Below are 17,055 nucleotides of genomic sequence, written 5' to 3' on the forward strand. Positions count from 1 at the left end.
CAGATAAATTGGATGGATCTGCTGAAAGTTCCTTTGCAGCAACCCATGTAGTTTTGGGGTACTGCTCAGGTTTCCAGTAAGAGCCATCTGCATTGATTTTCCTCACGAACCCAACACCCTCTTTCCTAGGGTTTCGGTTCAGTATCTGCTTCTTAAGGACATCACATAATGTTTGATGCCCTTTCAGACTTTTGTACATCCCTGTTTCAAGCAATGTCTTCAACCTAGCATTCTCATCAGCAATAGCAGTGGTATCCTCAGCAGAGGGGTTAGTTACCACATCAACAGTTGAAGATATTGAAACACTAGTAGCAGTGGAACATTCAGCAACAGAAGCAGCATTATCACGCTCAATGCATTTAAGACATGGTGGTTCAAATCCTTCCTGAGCGGGACTGATCTGTTCAGCGCGAAGTGACTCGTTTTCCTTTTGAAGATCTTCATGAGCCACCCTCAATTTCTCAAGTTCTTGCTTCCTTTGAAGATAATCATAGGAAAGCTTTTCATGAGTTGTTGAGAGAGTATCATGACGATCTTCAAGTTCCTGATACTTAACGTGAAGGTTTTTTATGTCTTCAATTAAGGATTCAGATCGAGTCATTTCAGCACCCAACAGATCATCGCTTCTGTCTAACAATTTTTGAATATGTTCCATAGCTTTCTGTTGTTCAGTTGCAATTTTAGCAAGTGTTTTGTAGCTAGGTTTTGAATCACATTCAGAGTCATCGTCACTAGATGTTTCATAGCGAGTTGTGCGTGTGTTTACCTTGGCACGGCGTGCCATGAAGCAGTAGGTAGGAGTGGAGTCGTTCTTGTCATTTGCGTCGGTGTCGGTGATGCAGTCATTGTCTTCAGTATTGAAGATGGACTTGGCGATGTATGCTATAGCTAGACTCGCAATGCCAGAATCAGACTCCTCCTCAGACTCCACCTCTGCCTCCTCGGATGCGGACTCCTCCTCTGAATCCATCTCCTTTCCAACAAAAGCACGTGCCTTGCCAGATGAGCTCTTCTTGTGTGATGAAGACCTTGATGAAGTTTTGGAAGAAGACTTTGAGTATTTCTTCTTCTTCTTGTCGTCAGAATCATATTCCTTGCTCTTCTTCTTCCTTCTGTTCTCATTGTCCCACTGTGGACACTCAGAGATGAAGTGTCCAGTTTTGTTGCACTTGTGACATGTTTTCTTCTTGTAGTCATGAGCAGAAGCTTCATCATTTCTTGAGCTTGATCGTGAAGATTTCCTGAAGCCTTTCTTCTTAGTGAATTTTTGGAACTCCTTCACTAGCATTGCAAGTTCTCTTCCAATGTCTTCAGGATCATCAGAACTGCAGTCAGATTCTTCTTCAGATGAGGAGACAGCTTTTGCCTTCAAGGCACGAGTTCGCCCATAGTTTGGACCGTAGATATCTCTTTTCTCAGAAAGCTGAAACTCATGTGTGTTGAGCCTCTCAAGTATGTCAGACGGATCGAGTGTCTTGAAATCAGGACGTTCTTGAATCATCAGGGCCAGGATGTCAAACGAACTATCAAGTGATCTCAGCAGCGTCTTGACGATTTCATGTTTGGTGATCTCAGTGGCGCCGAGGGCTTGAAGCTCATTTGTGATGTCAGTGAGCCAGTCAAATGTGTGTTGGACATTCTCATTGTCATTTCGCTTGAAGCGGTTGAAGAGGTTGCGAAGAACACTGATTCTTTGATCTCTCTGGGTTGAGATGCCTTCATTGACCTTTGAGAGCCAGTCCCAGACTAGCTTGGATGTCTTCAAAGCACTCACACGGCCATACTGTCCTTTGGTCAGATGACCACATATGATATTCTTGGCAGTGGAGTCCAGTTGAGTGAACTTCTTGACATCAGCAGCAGTGACACCTTCTCCAGCCTTGGGAACGCCGTTCTCGACGACATACCATAGGTCGATGTCAATGGCTTCAAGATGCATGCGCATCTTATTCTTCCAGTAGGGATATTCAGTTCCATCGAAGACGGGGCAAGCAGCGGAGACTTTGATTATCCCTGCAGTTGACATAACTAAAACTCCAGGTGGTTAAACCGAATCACACAGAACAAGGGAGCACCTAGCTCTGATACCAATTGAAAGTGCGTTATATCGACTAGAGGGGGGGTGAATAGGCGATTTTTATGAAAGTCTTCAAAACGTGAGAGTTGTGAAGACAAACAGTGAAGATCATGCCTATTACTATGCAGCGGAAGTTAGATTACACTAGGCCAGCCATGGTCATGTATTCAATAGAGTGAAAGCGCAATGACAAACAGCTTCAGTGTAATAAGGATCAGGTAGGAAGAAGTTATGAAGCCGAACAGATCATACATTCATGTTGTGAAGACAAAAGATAAAGCAAGCATGCAATGGCTTCACAATAAATAACTGTAAGTGAAAGTAAGTGAAGATGAAACCAGTGACACGTTGAAGACAATGATTTGTTGGACCAGTTCCAGTTGCTGTGACAACTGTACGTCTGGTTGGAGCGGCTAGGTATTTAAACCAAAGGACACACAGTCCCGGACACCTAGTCAAGGACACTTAGTCCAAGACACCCAGTCCTCACCGTTTTCTCCTTGAGCTAAGGTCACACAGACCTTGCCCAATCACTCTGGTAAGTCTTCAAGGTAGACTCCCAAACCTTCACAGACTTCGTTCACTGACAATCCACAATTTCTCTTGGATGCTCAGAACGCGACGCCTAACCGTCTGGAGGATGCACAGTCCTCAAGTGTAATAAGTCTTCAAATCACACAGACACGAAGACTTAAGTGATGCCCAATTTACTCTGGCTCTGGGTGGTTAGGGCTTTTCTCCTCACTGGGAATTTTTCTTTCAAAGGCTTCGAGGTGGGTTGCTCTCAAACGACAAAAGCCGTGCACTGAAACCTGAGCAGCCAACCGTTTAAGGTTGTGGGGGGTGGACTATTTATAGCCACTTGACAACCCGACCTGATCTGTCCGAAATGACCCTGGGTCACTAAGGAACTGACACGTGTACCAACGGTCGGATTTCGAACTCACATGGCAACTTTACTTGGGCTACAAGTAAAGCTGACTTGTCTGACTTTGGACAAGATTTTCTCTCATAGGCTTCGCTCGAAGACATAGGATTTGAATTAGGCATCACTTCAGTCATTCTGACTGGTTCTCTTCGACCCCACTTAACAGTACGGTGGTTCCTATGACACAACATGAATGAAATAAAACTACGAAGGATCTAGGTCTTCGAGTTCCAAAAGCTTCATAGGGAGTCTTCTCATGTCATTGTCTTCAATATGAATATCTTCATAAACCACCGTTGTCTTCAATGTCTTCGTACATTTTTAGGGGTCATCTCTGGTAGTAAAACCGAATCAATGAGGGACTTCTACCTGTGTTTTCCTGCAATTCTCACAAACACATTAGTCCCTCAACTAGGTTTGTCGTCAATACTCCAAAACCAACTAGGGGTGGCACTAGATGCACTTACACCTTTACCTTCATATGCAATGATTTACATTCCGCTGCTATACTCTTATACTTGCATGTGTAGGTTGATTGCTTGACTTGTGCTAAGTTGCTAAAAATCTGTCAAGACTTAAAATTGGGAAAAAGTTAGGTTTTTATTTGGTCAAGTAGTCTAATCACCCCTCCTCTAAACATACTTTCGATCCTACAGTATCATGATATAATGCATGTGTCAGGTAGGTCCTAACAATATCTGAAGAGCGGCAAAAGAGAGCTTTTGAGCTTAGGCACATGCACAAGTGCCAAAGAATTCAATCACCCAGTGAGCGAGTTGTATGCTGAGAGAGGGAGGAGCTGTGAGGCGACCTCCCCTGGCATGGTGACACCACTTTTCCTGGTGACCTCCCGTCAAAGCTATTTTAAACCTTATGTGTTCTTGTGCAGTGCCCCTCTGCTCCTCCACTTTCTTAGGGACCTAGCCTTCAGCGAGAAAGTGAGTGTTGTGGTCATGACTAATGGTGAAGCTGTGACATTCTAAGTTCGCAGCTATATGTCAAAGCATCAATGGCAACCAATGAAGGTTTGACTAATTTTGCAAGTATCAGCAGCTCTGCACAACATGACCTGCAAACATGTGCAATCCTTTCTTCTTTGTCTGCATAATGTCATCCTACTCCAACTTACTTGTGGCCTATTGATGTCGCTTGAAGCTACGTCGGTATTTCCCCAATGAGGAAGGGATGATGCAGCACAGCGGCGGTAGGTATTTCCCTCAGATGTGAAACCAAGGTTATTGAACCGGTAGGAGAACCAAGCAACACAACGTAAATAGCACCTGCACACAAATAACAACTTCTCGCAACCCGACGTGTTAAAAGGGTTGTCAATCCCTTCCGGGGTATGGCGCCTCAAGATAGGCAAACAGACGTGATGTAAATTTGTTGTAGATTGATAGATCAAACGCCGAATAAAATAAATAAGAATAAATTGCAGCAAGGTATTTTTGGGTTTTTGGTTTAATAGATCTAAAAATAAACGCAAAGAAAAAGTAGATCGCAAAGGCAAATAATATGAGAAAGAGACCTGGGGGCCGTACGTTTCACTAGTGGCTTCTCTCAAGAAAAATAGCAAATGGTGGGTGAACAAATTACTATTGGGCAATTGATAGAACTTCAAATACTCACGACGATATCCAGGCAATGATCATTACATAGGCATCACGTCCATGGTTAGTAGACCGACTCCTGCCTACATCTACTACTATTACTCCACACATCGACAACTATCCAGCATGCATCTAGTGTATTAAGTTCATGGAGAAACGGAGTAATGCAATAAGAACGATGACATGATGTAGACAAGATCTATCTATGTAGAGATAGACCCCATCGTTTTATCCTTAGTAGCAATGATACATACGTGTCGGTTCCCCTTCTGTCATTGGGATCAAGCACCGTAAGAACAAACCCACTACAAAGCACCTCTTCCCATTGCAAGATAAATAGATCAAGTTGGCCAAACAAAACCTAAATATCAGAGAAGAAATACGAGTCTATAAGCAATCATGCATAAAAGAGATCAAAGAAACTCAAATACTTTCATGGATATAAAAAGAGATAGATCTGATCATAAACTCAAAGTTCATCGGATCCCAACAAACACACCGCAAAAGAGTTACATTATATGGATTCCAAGAGATCATTGTATTGAGAATCAAAAGAGAGAAAGAGAGGGAGGGAGAGAGAGAGAGAGAGGAAGCCATCTAGCTACTAACTACAGACCCGAAGGTCTACAAAGAACTACTCACGCATCATCGGAGAGGCAACAATGGAGGTGGTGAACCCCATCCGAGATGGTGTCTAGATTGGATCTGATGGTTCTGGACTCTGCGGCGGCTGGATCAATATTTCGTCGACTCCCCTAGGGTTTTGGGAATATTGGGGTATTTATAGAGCAAAGAGGCGGTCCGAGGGGCACCCGAGGTGGGCACAACCCACCAGGACGTGCCTGGGCCTCCTGACGCGCCCTGGTGGGTTGTGCTCTCCTCGGAGCACCCCCCAGGCGCAGCCAGGGCCCATTATGTTCCTTATGGTCCAAAAAAATCTTTGTAAAGTTTCTGGCATTTGGACTCCGTTTGATATTGATTTTCTACGATGGAAAAAACAGCAACTGGCACTTGGCACTTGGCACTATGTCAATAGGTAGTACCAAAAAATGACTATAAAATGATTATAAAACATCCAAGATTGATAATATAACAGTATGGAATAATCAAAAATTATAGATATGTTGGAGACGTATCACCTATGTCGTATATATTGATGGCAGGTACCAAAAATTAAAAGGTTTCTTCGCTGTAATTGGAACAATGAAGCTTTATATTTTTTCGATGCCCACTGGTGGGTTAAATTTTTTGATGTAGCATTTCTCTGCCTAAATTATTCGCTGCCACTAAATAGATTGCATAACAATATATTCTCGGTAGTCTTGGTAAACCCTGGGTTGTATATATGATCTATATATGGCAATTATTAATCCGGATACAATACCCTTGGTCATCTGAAAGCACCAACCACCAAACAAGTAACTGATGAGGTTTACATGCACCTGTTAATATCCATAATGTGATTGTTTTATCTACATGTGTTGCTTTTTTGCTGGTTTGTTCTATTTTAAATGTCAGTTCCTTCACGGCAACATCAAATAATACCCAAAGCACACTACTTGGTACAAATAGGAGAGTGGAAGGGGCGCGTCCTACCTGGCATCGCCCCAGCTCTCTCAGGAGGCGCCATAGGGTGGCGCCTAACATTCTAACTATGCATTTTATGTGGTTTGATTTTGATTTGATCATGTTTATTATGATTCCTTTTTTCCAGTAGCTTTGAACTAAACATCCAAGTTGAGATAAGTCATTTGTTTATGAAACATATGTTTTGTACATGCATTACTATCCTATTCATGTGTGTTTTCATATTCATGGGAACTAAAGGAACACTTTTATGATCGAGTAAGCAACAGACACGCCTGATAAATTTCTCTATAAAAGATCAATGGAATCTTAAGGTACAAATCATGTTTCTCTGTATTTGCCCGCCGCTTGGACAAACGTTGGCGGGGAGGGATATTCTTGTGTCTCGGCTCTGGCTAGTAGTTTAGGTTAAGCATTTTTCTCACAGGGGTGACATTTTAACGGATGACGGTGCTTCATTTTTTAGTTGGTCTGCTGGGCTCCGATCCTCCTGGAGTCCGTCCATTGGGACGAAGTCGACGGAGGCCGGACGTAGATGCATGACGTCTCCTTAGAGCAATGAGGTTAGGGCTTCTCTTTGTGTGTGCACGCCAATGAGATTTGGTGCCAGGCGCTTGAGATCAATCCAAGGGTTCAATGGCAAGGACCGCGGCTCTGGGGCACTGGTCCTTAGGAGCACGTGCACGAAGACTTCCTAACTGTCATCAATAAGGTCAACTCGGGTTATGACAGCGGCAACGGTAGTTCAGTGGTGTAGAGTCCTTGATGCAATTTTATTTCTGTACGGTGTTTTGTACTTCTTATGATCCTTTATAATAGACTAGCAAAAGAGACCATGCGTTGCAACGGGAGAAAAAATACCACACTCCCCTAATCCAATAACCATGAGCCAAGACCCCAATAGATCCACGACATCTGTTTCAACATGTGGCATCACATATATGTTACCACTTATCCTCCTTCTCACCCTTGTCGGCGGCGGCCTTAGTGCTCACAAAATCACAACACGTTTGAATGCTGCAATCCTAAGGCATCTCTCTCTCGGCGTAAGATGAGAAATTTGTTTTCCTCTTGTGTGGTTTTGATGAGACGTGCATGCGTGGTTATAAATGATTTTTTCATCTCCAGTCCTGGTTTACTGAGGCGTTCATTTTCAATGTAGATCGGCGTGGTGTGGAAGAAAGATGGATCATGCGCTATCGATTAGGTTGCACCCTAAATAGCATTATTAAAATGGGTAAGAGGTAAAATGACATCATAGTTAGATTCGACACATTTTCTAATCAAACTCCATATATACCCTGTTAAATTTGGAGCCAGGATTCAAAAGTTATGAATTTTTTAAAAAGTATTTGATATGTACTATGGATTGATTAACCCAATTATCGGTGATTTTTTGCAAAAGCGAAAATCCGACTTAAAACTGACATGATAGTTGATTATCAGAAACATCAGGGAATTTTATGCAAAAGTAAAAATCTCACACAAAACTGGACCACAGGTTGATTACCAGAAACATCATTTTTTTGGCAAAATATGACGGACCAAAAATACCTATTTTCTTTATTAGTAATATATATATATATATGTATAATAGATTTGGATTCTTTTTGGCAAAAGAAATTATATTTCTCTTCATTTGTCACGGTACACAATATAATGAAGCATGGCGATGAACGACCACAAATTTGATGAACATGGTTTCATATGCACCCCTTATAAATAGTAAATTAAAAATATTAGAAAAAGTCAAAAATATATTTTTCTTCTAACATGCATAGTCAACCGATAAACTCACACACGAAGTTTCATGAAAAATGACGTCCGCAAAAATCTGGGAAAAAATGATAAAACTGAAGCTATATTTGAAAAATTATATGATGAATAGTATGGCCCCAATTGTATTTTTTAACATGTGTTAATACTTCACGAAACTTCATGCCTGAGTAGAATGGCCGACCAAATTTAATACCCAAAATTTTAGAATTTTTATTTTTTTAATATTTTTTGAATTTATTGTTCACGTAGGTGTGCATAGAACCATGTTTACCTTTGTATTTTTGGACGATGAACTGCAGAATAACCCTAGAATCGATGACCGTGCTAAAAAAAACATCTGCTGAATCCAACGACAGGGAAGGTACCACGTCACGTGCATGCCCACCCGAGCCCACCATCGAGAATCATGTGATGTTCTTCCCTCGTATTGATCCCCCACCCACCGTGGAGACCCCTTCCTCTCCACACAAGCACTCCACCTCCTCCGCGGCTTACCAACCTAGCCCGTCACTGACACGCCGCCCCCACCACAGATCCCGGCCACCATGGACCAGGACCTCAAGGACCGGCTCCTCCTCCCTCCCCGCGCCGCCTCGAACGGGCCCCACCGCCGCGGCAAGCCCGCGGCGCCAGGCGGCGGCGGAGGTGGGGGTGGCGTGACGATCGACGTCCACGGCCTGAAGAAGCGCGGCGGCGGGCGGCGCTCGTGGGTGCGGGTGGACGCGGCGACGGGCGCGGCCGAGGCGGTGGAGGTCGCCAAGCCGGCGCTCATGCGGCGGCTCGACCTGCCCGCGCGCGACCTCCGCCTCCTCGACCCGCTCTTCGTCTACCCCTCCGCCATCCTCGGCCGCGAGCGCGCCGTCGTCTGCAACCTCGAGCGGATACGGTGCATCATCACCGCTGACGAGGCGCTCGTCCTGCGCGACCCCGACGCTGATGGCGGAGCCGCTGCGGAGGAGGCCGTGCGGAGGTACGTCGACGAGCTGCAACGCCGTCTCGTGGACCGCGCCGACGACCTGCCCTTCGAGTTCATCGCTCTGGAGGTCGCGCTCGAAGCCGCCTGCTCCTTCCTAGACGCTCAGGTTCCACACAGCGCTCTGCAGACCTTTGCGTTCTACTACTAAGTAATTTACTAGATGGTGTAGAATATAATACTTGTGCTCCTGTCTCAACTAATGGAGTACTCTATTAGCCGGCGTACAGTTTTGGTGCATGATGAGCTTGATAGTTCCGGTCCTTTGGGAGCATGTGATGATTGAATTAATGATGGTTCTCAATTGTTAATTTGAATTCTTACATTGGGCTAGTATTCCATATGGAGTGTGTCATTGCTTACACTGTGATTAGTTGAACAGTCATATCCTAGTATGATGTACTTAACATCCACAGTTCCACACTGTATTCTGAAAAGAATAGATTTCCTCTTGATCATATTCTATTACTGACAGGAAAGTATCTGATGGTGAAATAAGCTATGGAGTAGATTATCCACCACATAGGAAGTTCAGTTTGCCACGTACCAATGGTCAAATGAGGTTGCGTGTCTCCATTTGAATTTTCATCATGCCCAGCCTCTTATCTTAATGACAAATTGACAACTCTATCAAATGTAGCATTGTTCTGTGTCAACCATTGTTGGTCTGAATTTCTTTTACTCTGTTTGGTTTCCAGAAAATTGAATTGACCATAACCGCCAATTATCGATGAAAATGAAGCCACACATTACAAATTTGGTTATCAGCTGACAAATCATGTGATGATCAATTTGAGTTTCCCACTTTCTGAGCTGTTTCAAGGATAATGATTTGGCATCTGACTGGAGAACTAAAAATGCTTGCAAATTTTATCAGGCTGTTGAGCTGGAGGCTGAAGCTTATCCACTGCTAGATGAGTTAACGGCCAAAATCAGTACCCTTGACTTGGAGCGTGCTCGACGCCTAAAGAGCAAGCTGGTTGCATTGACTAGGAGGGTCCAAAAGGTAAATGGACTTCCATTATGTTTTTACTGCTCTTATTAGTTAGGTTGTCAAACAGTATCCGTTTCCAGTCTTAAGAAATGTCCAATTTTCACCATTAAGGTCAGAGATGAGATAGAGCAATTGATGGACGACGATGGTGATATGGCTGAAATGTACCTCACGGAAAAGAAGATGAGGATGGAAGCATCATCATTGGACGAGGAGGGCCTTCAAGGAGTTGCTGGAAATAATGCCTTTGGTGCATCCGTCTCTGCTCCAGTTTCACCAGTTTCGTCGCCCCCTGCGCCCCGGCGGCTTGAGAAGCAATTTAGTTTTGCTAGAAGCAGGCACAGCAGCTTCAAGAGCTCAGAGAGCAGTCAATATAACATAGAAGAACTGGAAATGTTGCTGGAGGCTTACTTTGTGGTTATTGACTACACTCTCAGCAAATTAACTTCGGTATAAAGCATGAACTGTCTTTTAGTTAGCCTATTGTTCAATTGATTTCTCTTTTAAGAAATACATTAGCTGACAATTTTGCTATTTACATTATTTTTTTCCAGCTGAAGGAGTATATTGATGACACAGAGGATTTCATCAATATCCAGCTGGTATATTCCCCTGATTTCATACTGTATCATTTGAACATGCCTATTGCTCAACTTTCAGATGAAGAATCACGTTAAAAGAAGTTGTTTCTCATTCAAATCAGCATGTTTCACTTTGCCTGGTTTTACACCAAAGCGAGAAAATGATATGCCGGTTACCATGTGTTATTACAAGATTGATATGTAGCTTCTTGGTGGCACATTTCTGGATAGTTAATACTGTTTATTTTGTAATTAAAACACACAAAGAGATTCAGTTTGACAGACATAATAGTTGTTGTCCCCCACTCAAATGGAAATGATAAGTTAACTTAGAAACAAACATTAGTAAGCAAGGTTGAATAACTTGTATTTTACTGTTCGTGGGAACATCAGGATGATACAGGCAAGATAGTAAGTACTCAATATAAACCATAAATGGTTGACAAGTAACACAAGTTAATACACTAATTATAGCCTGGTACTAGAAAATACTTCCTGTGGCTTTATTTATTTATTTATCATATATTAGACTTATCTGTTTAGACATTTTTTTTCTTTGACCACTCTTTTGTGCCTGAATTAGGACAAGCAGTAGCTGATCTGATATAGTCACTACCTCTGTTTTTGAGTCGCCGACTAATCGCCGAGTCGTCGCCGCGTGGCTGGCTCGCGCAGGCGACTTGACTCAGGGAGCGAGTCGCGCGACTCGCGTGGCTCGCCGGCGACTTGGTGCGATTAGTCGCGCGACTCGCTGGCTTGCTGGCTTGCGTGGCTTGCTGCTGATGTATATGTGGGGACTGGGGAAGGAGGAGGACTGAAGGAAAGAGAGCGCAGGGTGGGCTCTATATGTGCCCTGCTTAGATGTAGTATATGAAAGAGAGCGCAGGGTGGGCTCTATATGTGCTCTGCTTAGATGTAGTATATTTTCTCTGCTGTATATGTGCTCTGCTGCTGCTGTATATCTATGTTCTCTGCTGCTCTATGTACTGTTGTGCCATGGCGACTTGGGGCGACTAATCAAGCCAAGTCGCTGACTCAAGCCAGCAAGCCACTAGCCGCAGCCTCGGCGACTTGGCTTGACTCGGCGACTCAAAAACCTTGGTCACTACTCACTAATAGCCTGGTGTGATGAGATACTAGTTTCTTAAGAGTTAAGAACATTGATGAGATGCTAGTTTCTTAAGAACACTGATGAGATTCTAGTTTCTTAAGTGCACTGATGACTTGATGAGATACTAGTTTTTTAAGAACATTGACGAGATACTAGTTTCAGTTGACCAGTCATTTGATGCTGCGAGTAACCTTTGGACAAAACAACTTTGTTTCATGAAGGGGATAAAAGGATAGAATAAAGGGAAAGGGCTATCTTAGGTGACAGTAATAACAAATGTGGAACCAATGAAAAACTTTCTTTCGGAGCAAGTTGATATGTGGTTGTCATGTTACAATGGCTGGTGATGGCTGATGGTTGACACATTACATCCATAATGCCTGTCATATTTTTCTCTATGGTAGATGCGTTCATGGTTTAAGACTATCTTTTTTTTAAAGACGTTTAAGACTATCTTTTTTTTAAAGACGTTTAAGACTATCTTGGATACCGGGAACATCAAACTGTAGTTAGGTTCAGTAATAACACTAGAGAATAGGGTGTTCTTTCATGTGTTTGATTACCATTTTTTATGATCTTGACCGAAAAAATGCTTACATGATGATTCTCACGAATGCTGTTATTGCAGGATAATGTCCGGAACCAACTGATCCAGTTCGAGCTGCTGCTGACCACCGCTACGTTTGTGGTAGCCATCTTCGGGGTTGTCTCTGGGGTCTTCGGCATGAACTTTGAGGGGGTCGCTGTGCTTAAAGTGCCTCACGCTTTTGAGTGGACGCTCATCATAACGGGTGTTTGTGGCGCGGTCATATTCGCCTGCCTCCTGTGGTACTTTAAGAAGAGAAGGTTCTTCCCCTTGTAAAATGTATTCTTGCAACCTTCTGCTGCATGTTGCAGAAAGCAGCATTCGGCAGTTCATTATTTTACCAGCTTCGCTGGCGTGCAATTGTACATACTTTTTCTCCTTTGTTCCAGTGAATATACACAATGTTGGAGCTGCATTGGCTGTAGCGTGTGCATCTGATATCGATTTTGAAGCTTCCTGTCTCAATGGGTTAGCTTCACACGTCTGGACCGTCTGATAAGCATTGGCATCTCCAAGAGGTTTTATCTAATATATCATCCCACATTTGTGCGTGACACGCCTGGTTGTTTTCACGAACACCCTTCGTCTTTCCTCGTGTCCTCCAATTGCATTCTCATCCCTTCAAAATTCAACCATCATACTATGAAGGCATCACAGATATATACCCCCCAGATATTTATTCCATTATTACTATTGATGCTTCCTTTGAAGAGACTTCCTCGGAGGCATCTGATTCGGCTTGCTCGATGGTGTTGACCATGGCCGCCTGGCTCAGGTGGCGAGCACCTCCTCCATTGCTAGGGCGGTTTGATGGGCGGTGTGTGCCTCCTCCACTAGGTATCCTCCACCTCGGCGGTGGCGGCGTGCTCCCTCACGATTGAGGTGGCAGACCTCCTCCATGGCTCGGGCGGTGCACAACTCCTTGGCGGCTTGTTGGAAAATAGGGCATGAAGTTGAGAGGCGCCATGGCGGAGGTCCTACAGGGATAGGAAAGGGCACACCATTGGATGATTTTTTTTCTGTTGGGTCCATGTGTCATGGTTAAGATAAGTCTAGACTCCGGGCAACCCATTTCTCCCCACATATGGATTGGTTGGGCGAGTACGGATTGTCCGGACATTTGTATTGGGCATGGGAGAGCTGGGCAATCATTTTCGTGTGTGGGCATGTTGAGACTGTCCGCCCGACATACACGTGGAAGAAGCCTTTGGATGGGTTTGGCTGGGGTGCAGGGGTCACAACACGGATTAATATACAGGGCCAATAATCAAGTGACACATGTCCCAGTGGGACCATCAGAAAAGACATTTTTATTTCTCTCTTTTTATTCTACCAGTTTCCTGGTTCTCAATCTTCTACTCCACCATTAATCAAGGGTAGAGACCATGAAGCTTTACGTCCTATGAAATCAACGTTTGTAATACTAGGGTGCTTCCTCGAGAGAGTAGCTAGCTGTCATCCCATTGACGACGACGCCCCCCGCCGCCGGCCGCCACACAAATGAAACTCCCCGCGCCGCATGAAGTCGGACAAGACAGAGGACGTGCCGCTCCGCCGCTTCACTCACCTCCATGCACGAGGACTGTGAATTCAACGCATGAGTGCTGCCATCTCCATTACGTAAGGAACCATGGTCCAATCGAAGCTTTTTTTGGACCGAAGTCTAATGGCTACGTGCCCCTCAGCCTCGCGACGTCTTCCTCCGCGGCCCCGCCTTGGCTGCCCACACCATCACCTCAGCCTCACGCCGCCGCAGCCTTGGCCACGATCAGATTCATGGTCTCTAGTCTAGAAGAAGAACGAAGAAGATTGAGAATCAGAAAACTCCTAGAAAAAAAGGCCTTATTAGTTGGTCCCACCAGAACACGTCTCACTTTATTATTTGCTCTACACGTTAATCCATGCGGTGAACCCTGCACATGAGCCGAACCCGAGATGCTGTTAGGTGTGCACTGCTCCTTCGGAAGAGAAAAAGGTACAAGTGGTAGTATTAACCGGCCTGTCTTGTTCTATCAAGAAAGTACTCACCGGTTCCCCGGCATCGTCCCACACAGAAAGAAAAAGCGTGGAGCCCTGGCCCGACCTGTAAGTCCGCTAATGTAAAGCGAGGAGTTGAGCCTGAACTGGCGAATCGAAGTCACTTTCGTAACCATACTTCCTACAGCTAACACGTGTCCAGTCCAGCGGGAACGCGAAGCACAAACGAACGTGAGCTGCTATACCGAATCCCCCGCTGGTCATCGGGGACCTAGTGGTAAGGCCATGATCCGCAGGGGAAGGGAACGATCAGCAATTCAGCGTTGCGTCTTCTTCTTCGGCGGTACACGCTACTACCTGTGACCTAGGTGAGTGGTACCAGTACGCTACCGTTAGTTAGCAGCACATGACATGACATGACATGTAACGTGCATCCAGCAAATGCGAGAACGAAATGTGCCACAAATCGAGCCGCTCGGGACCAAGCTTCCGGTCCGGTGGTGCTGACGTTCTTGCTGTTGGCAGTGACGAGGACAAGTACGACGGTGTCATCGTCTGTTCTACAAACGCCCTCTTTTTCTGTTTTGTGAAGTCGCGTCAATTCATTGGAGCGGATCGCATGGCCTAATCATCGTACACTCTAAAAATACCGATTCCGTGTTGATCAGGCCGGTGGTCAGAACGCGCTGGTTTCCAATCTCCTGATAGCGAATAATGGAACGTGGTTACTCAATGTATGATTGATTTGTGTCTACATAGGAGCAACTCCAACACGCCGATTCATTTCGTCAGCACATATCTGTTTGGATTAAAACAAATATAAAAATCGGCTCAACATGCCGACCCAAACGCGCGTCCGCTTTTCGTCCGCCGAACGAGCCATTTCTGACCCAAATTTGGGCGTCATTTGCGTTTGCGCGGATACAAGGCGGACGCGCGAAGCCCACCTACTCCTCCCTCTGGCCCACCAATCGGTGGCATATAGGTCATTCTCTTTCTCCCATCGACATCAAGCCCCCGACCGCCCCCACCCCGTCGCCAATGCCGCCCAGTTTCGGTGCCATCGCCAGCAGTCCGCACCCACATACATCCCCCGTAGAATGCCACCTTCCCACGTCGTCGCCACTACCGCCTCGTCGCCGGGCCACCACAGCTCCTCCCATCCCCCGACATCGCCGCGAGCACCACCTCGCCCCCGCTTCCCCGACCCGCTCCTTCGACAACGCCGCCACACTCGTCTGACACCGCCATGCTCGCCGGACGTCGTCTAGCCAGCTAACTAGTCCAGGGGAGGCGCGCGTCTCTTCACCGATCAGTTTCTTCGACGACGCCCGCAAGTTGTTTGACGGTTTGCCCGCAAGGTAAACATGGACTCTGCCGACGAGTTCTTTTTCCATAATTTCCTCTGCGACTCGGATGATTCTTCATCCAACGATGAGGAGATGGTGGTTGTTGTGTTGGTCGTCCATGACCACCTTAGTAGGCAACAACCGTTGTTCCGGGGCTCGATCCTGGGGCACACTGCGGCGTTGAATCGCAACCGAGAGAGCGGTCATTTTCTTCTTTGGAATGACTACTTTTAGACACCCAACCCTCTCTTCAAACATCACCAATTTCGGCGCCGTTTTCGTATGGCTAAGCATGTTTTCAACCGTATTCGAGAGGGGGTGGTCAGATACGATTAGTATTTCGAGTGCAAGGAGGATGCACTTGGAAAGATTGGCTTCTCCTCATATCAGAAATGCACCGCAACAATCTGGATGCTTGCGTATGGAGTTCCCGATAACCCACAAGTATAGGGGATCAACTGTAGTTTTTTCAATAAATAAGAGTGCCGAACCCAACGAGGAGCTAAAGGTAGAATTTATATTCTCTTCAAGTTCTATCGACCATCGATACAACTCTACACACACTTAATGTTCGCTTTACCTATAATAAGTATGAAACTATTTTGTAGGTGATAGGATATGTTTGCACCGATAAAACTAGAAGTACTTAGCAGAAATAAAACTACGAGTAATTTACAAGATAATAAAAGTTAGTTATTTAGTAGAAAACTTTTTGTAACATAAGAGAAGGATTTGTCCCTAGGTAATTGATAACTAGACCGATAATCATTATTGTAATTTTATATGAGGGAGAGGCATGAGCTAACATACTTGTCGTACTTGGATCATATGTTACTAATGATTGGAACTCTAGCTAGCATCCTCAACTACCAAAGATCATTAAGGTAAAACTCAACCATAGTATTAAGTAACAAATCCTCTTTACTCCCAGACGCAACAACCCCTTTACTCAGGTATGTGTTTCCGTCACTCACGCCACCCACTAGAAGCGAATCAAGAATGTATTGCTACACCCTACAGCGGTAATCCCACACGTTTGCACGACACGAAGGGCATCATAGGACAACACCAAAATAAAACATACAACTCAAACCAGTCACGATCATCAATCAACCCATAGGACAAAACAAATCTACTCAAACATCATGAATATAGCATTACATCATCACAGGACAAAACAAATCTACTCAACCCATAGTAAACCAGGCAAGCCCCCCCTTTGATCACCAGATATCGCCTACTCTTCTCTATACTGCTTGCATTAGAGTAGTGTAGCATGTTACTACTTTCCGTTATTCCTATCCTGATGCATAGCCCGTCCTTGCTACTACTGTTATTACCATTACCTGCTATCCTACTGCTTAGTATAGGATGCTAGTGTTCCATCAGTGGCCCTACACTCTTGTCCGCCTGCCATGCTATACTACTAGGCCGTGATCACTTCGGGAGGTGATCACGGGCATATACTATACACTTTATACATGTTCCATTACTTGTGATACT

At 44.8% G+C, this 17,055-nt stretch overlaps 1 protein-coding gene across 1 annotated transcript; it reads left to right on the plus strand.

Annotated features, from left to right (window-relative positions):
- The first annotated feature begins 8,422 nt into the window (after nt 1-8,422).
- Nucleotides 8,423-12,641, plus strand: LOC125538875 (magnesium transporter MRS2-C). Its single transcript, XM_048702185.2, has 5 exons — nt 8,423-9,063; nt 9,832-9,960; nt 10,060-10,398; nt 10,503-10,550; nt 12,269-12,641. Exons 1-5 carry the CDS (start codon nt 8,527-8,529, stop codon nt 12,500-12,502), a joined length of 1,287 nt encoding a protein of 428 aa, XP_048558142.1. The 5' UTR covers nt 8,423-8,526; the 3' UTR covers nt 12,503-12,641.
- Nucleotides 12,642-17,055: the final 4,414 nt, after the last annotated feature.

This window comes from Triticum urartu, chromosome 2A, assembly GCF_056163025.1.
Source record: "Triticum urartu cultivar PI428250 chromosome 2A, HENAU_Tu73, whole genome shotgun sequence".
NCBI lineage: Eukaryota > Viridiplantae > Streptophyta > Magnoliopsida > Poales > Poaceae > Triticum > Triticum urartu.

Excerpts from the sequence above, each read along its gene's own strand:
- LOC125538875 (XM_048702185.2), top strand. The coding sequence starts at position 8,527 with ATGGACCAGGACCTCAAGGACCGGCTCCTCCTCCCTCCCCGCGCCGCC. Across the intron at positions 9,961-10,059 it reads TGACTAGGAGGGTCCAAAAG|GTCAGAGATGAGATAGAGCA; the intron begins GTAAATGGACTT and ends TTCACCATTAAG. Across the intron at positions 10,399-10,502 it reads CTCTCAGCAAATTAACTTCG|CTGAAGGAGTATATTGATGA; the intron begins GTATAAAGCATG and ends ATTTTTTTCCAG.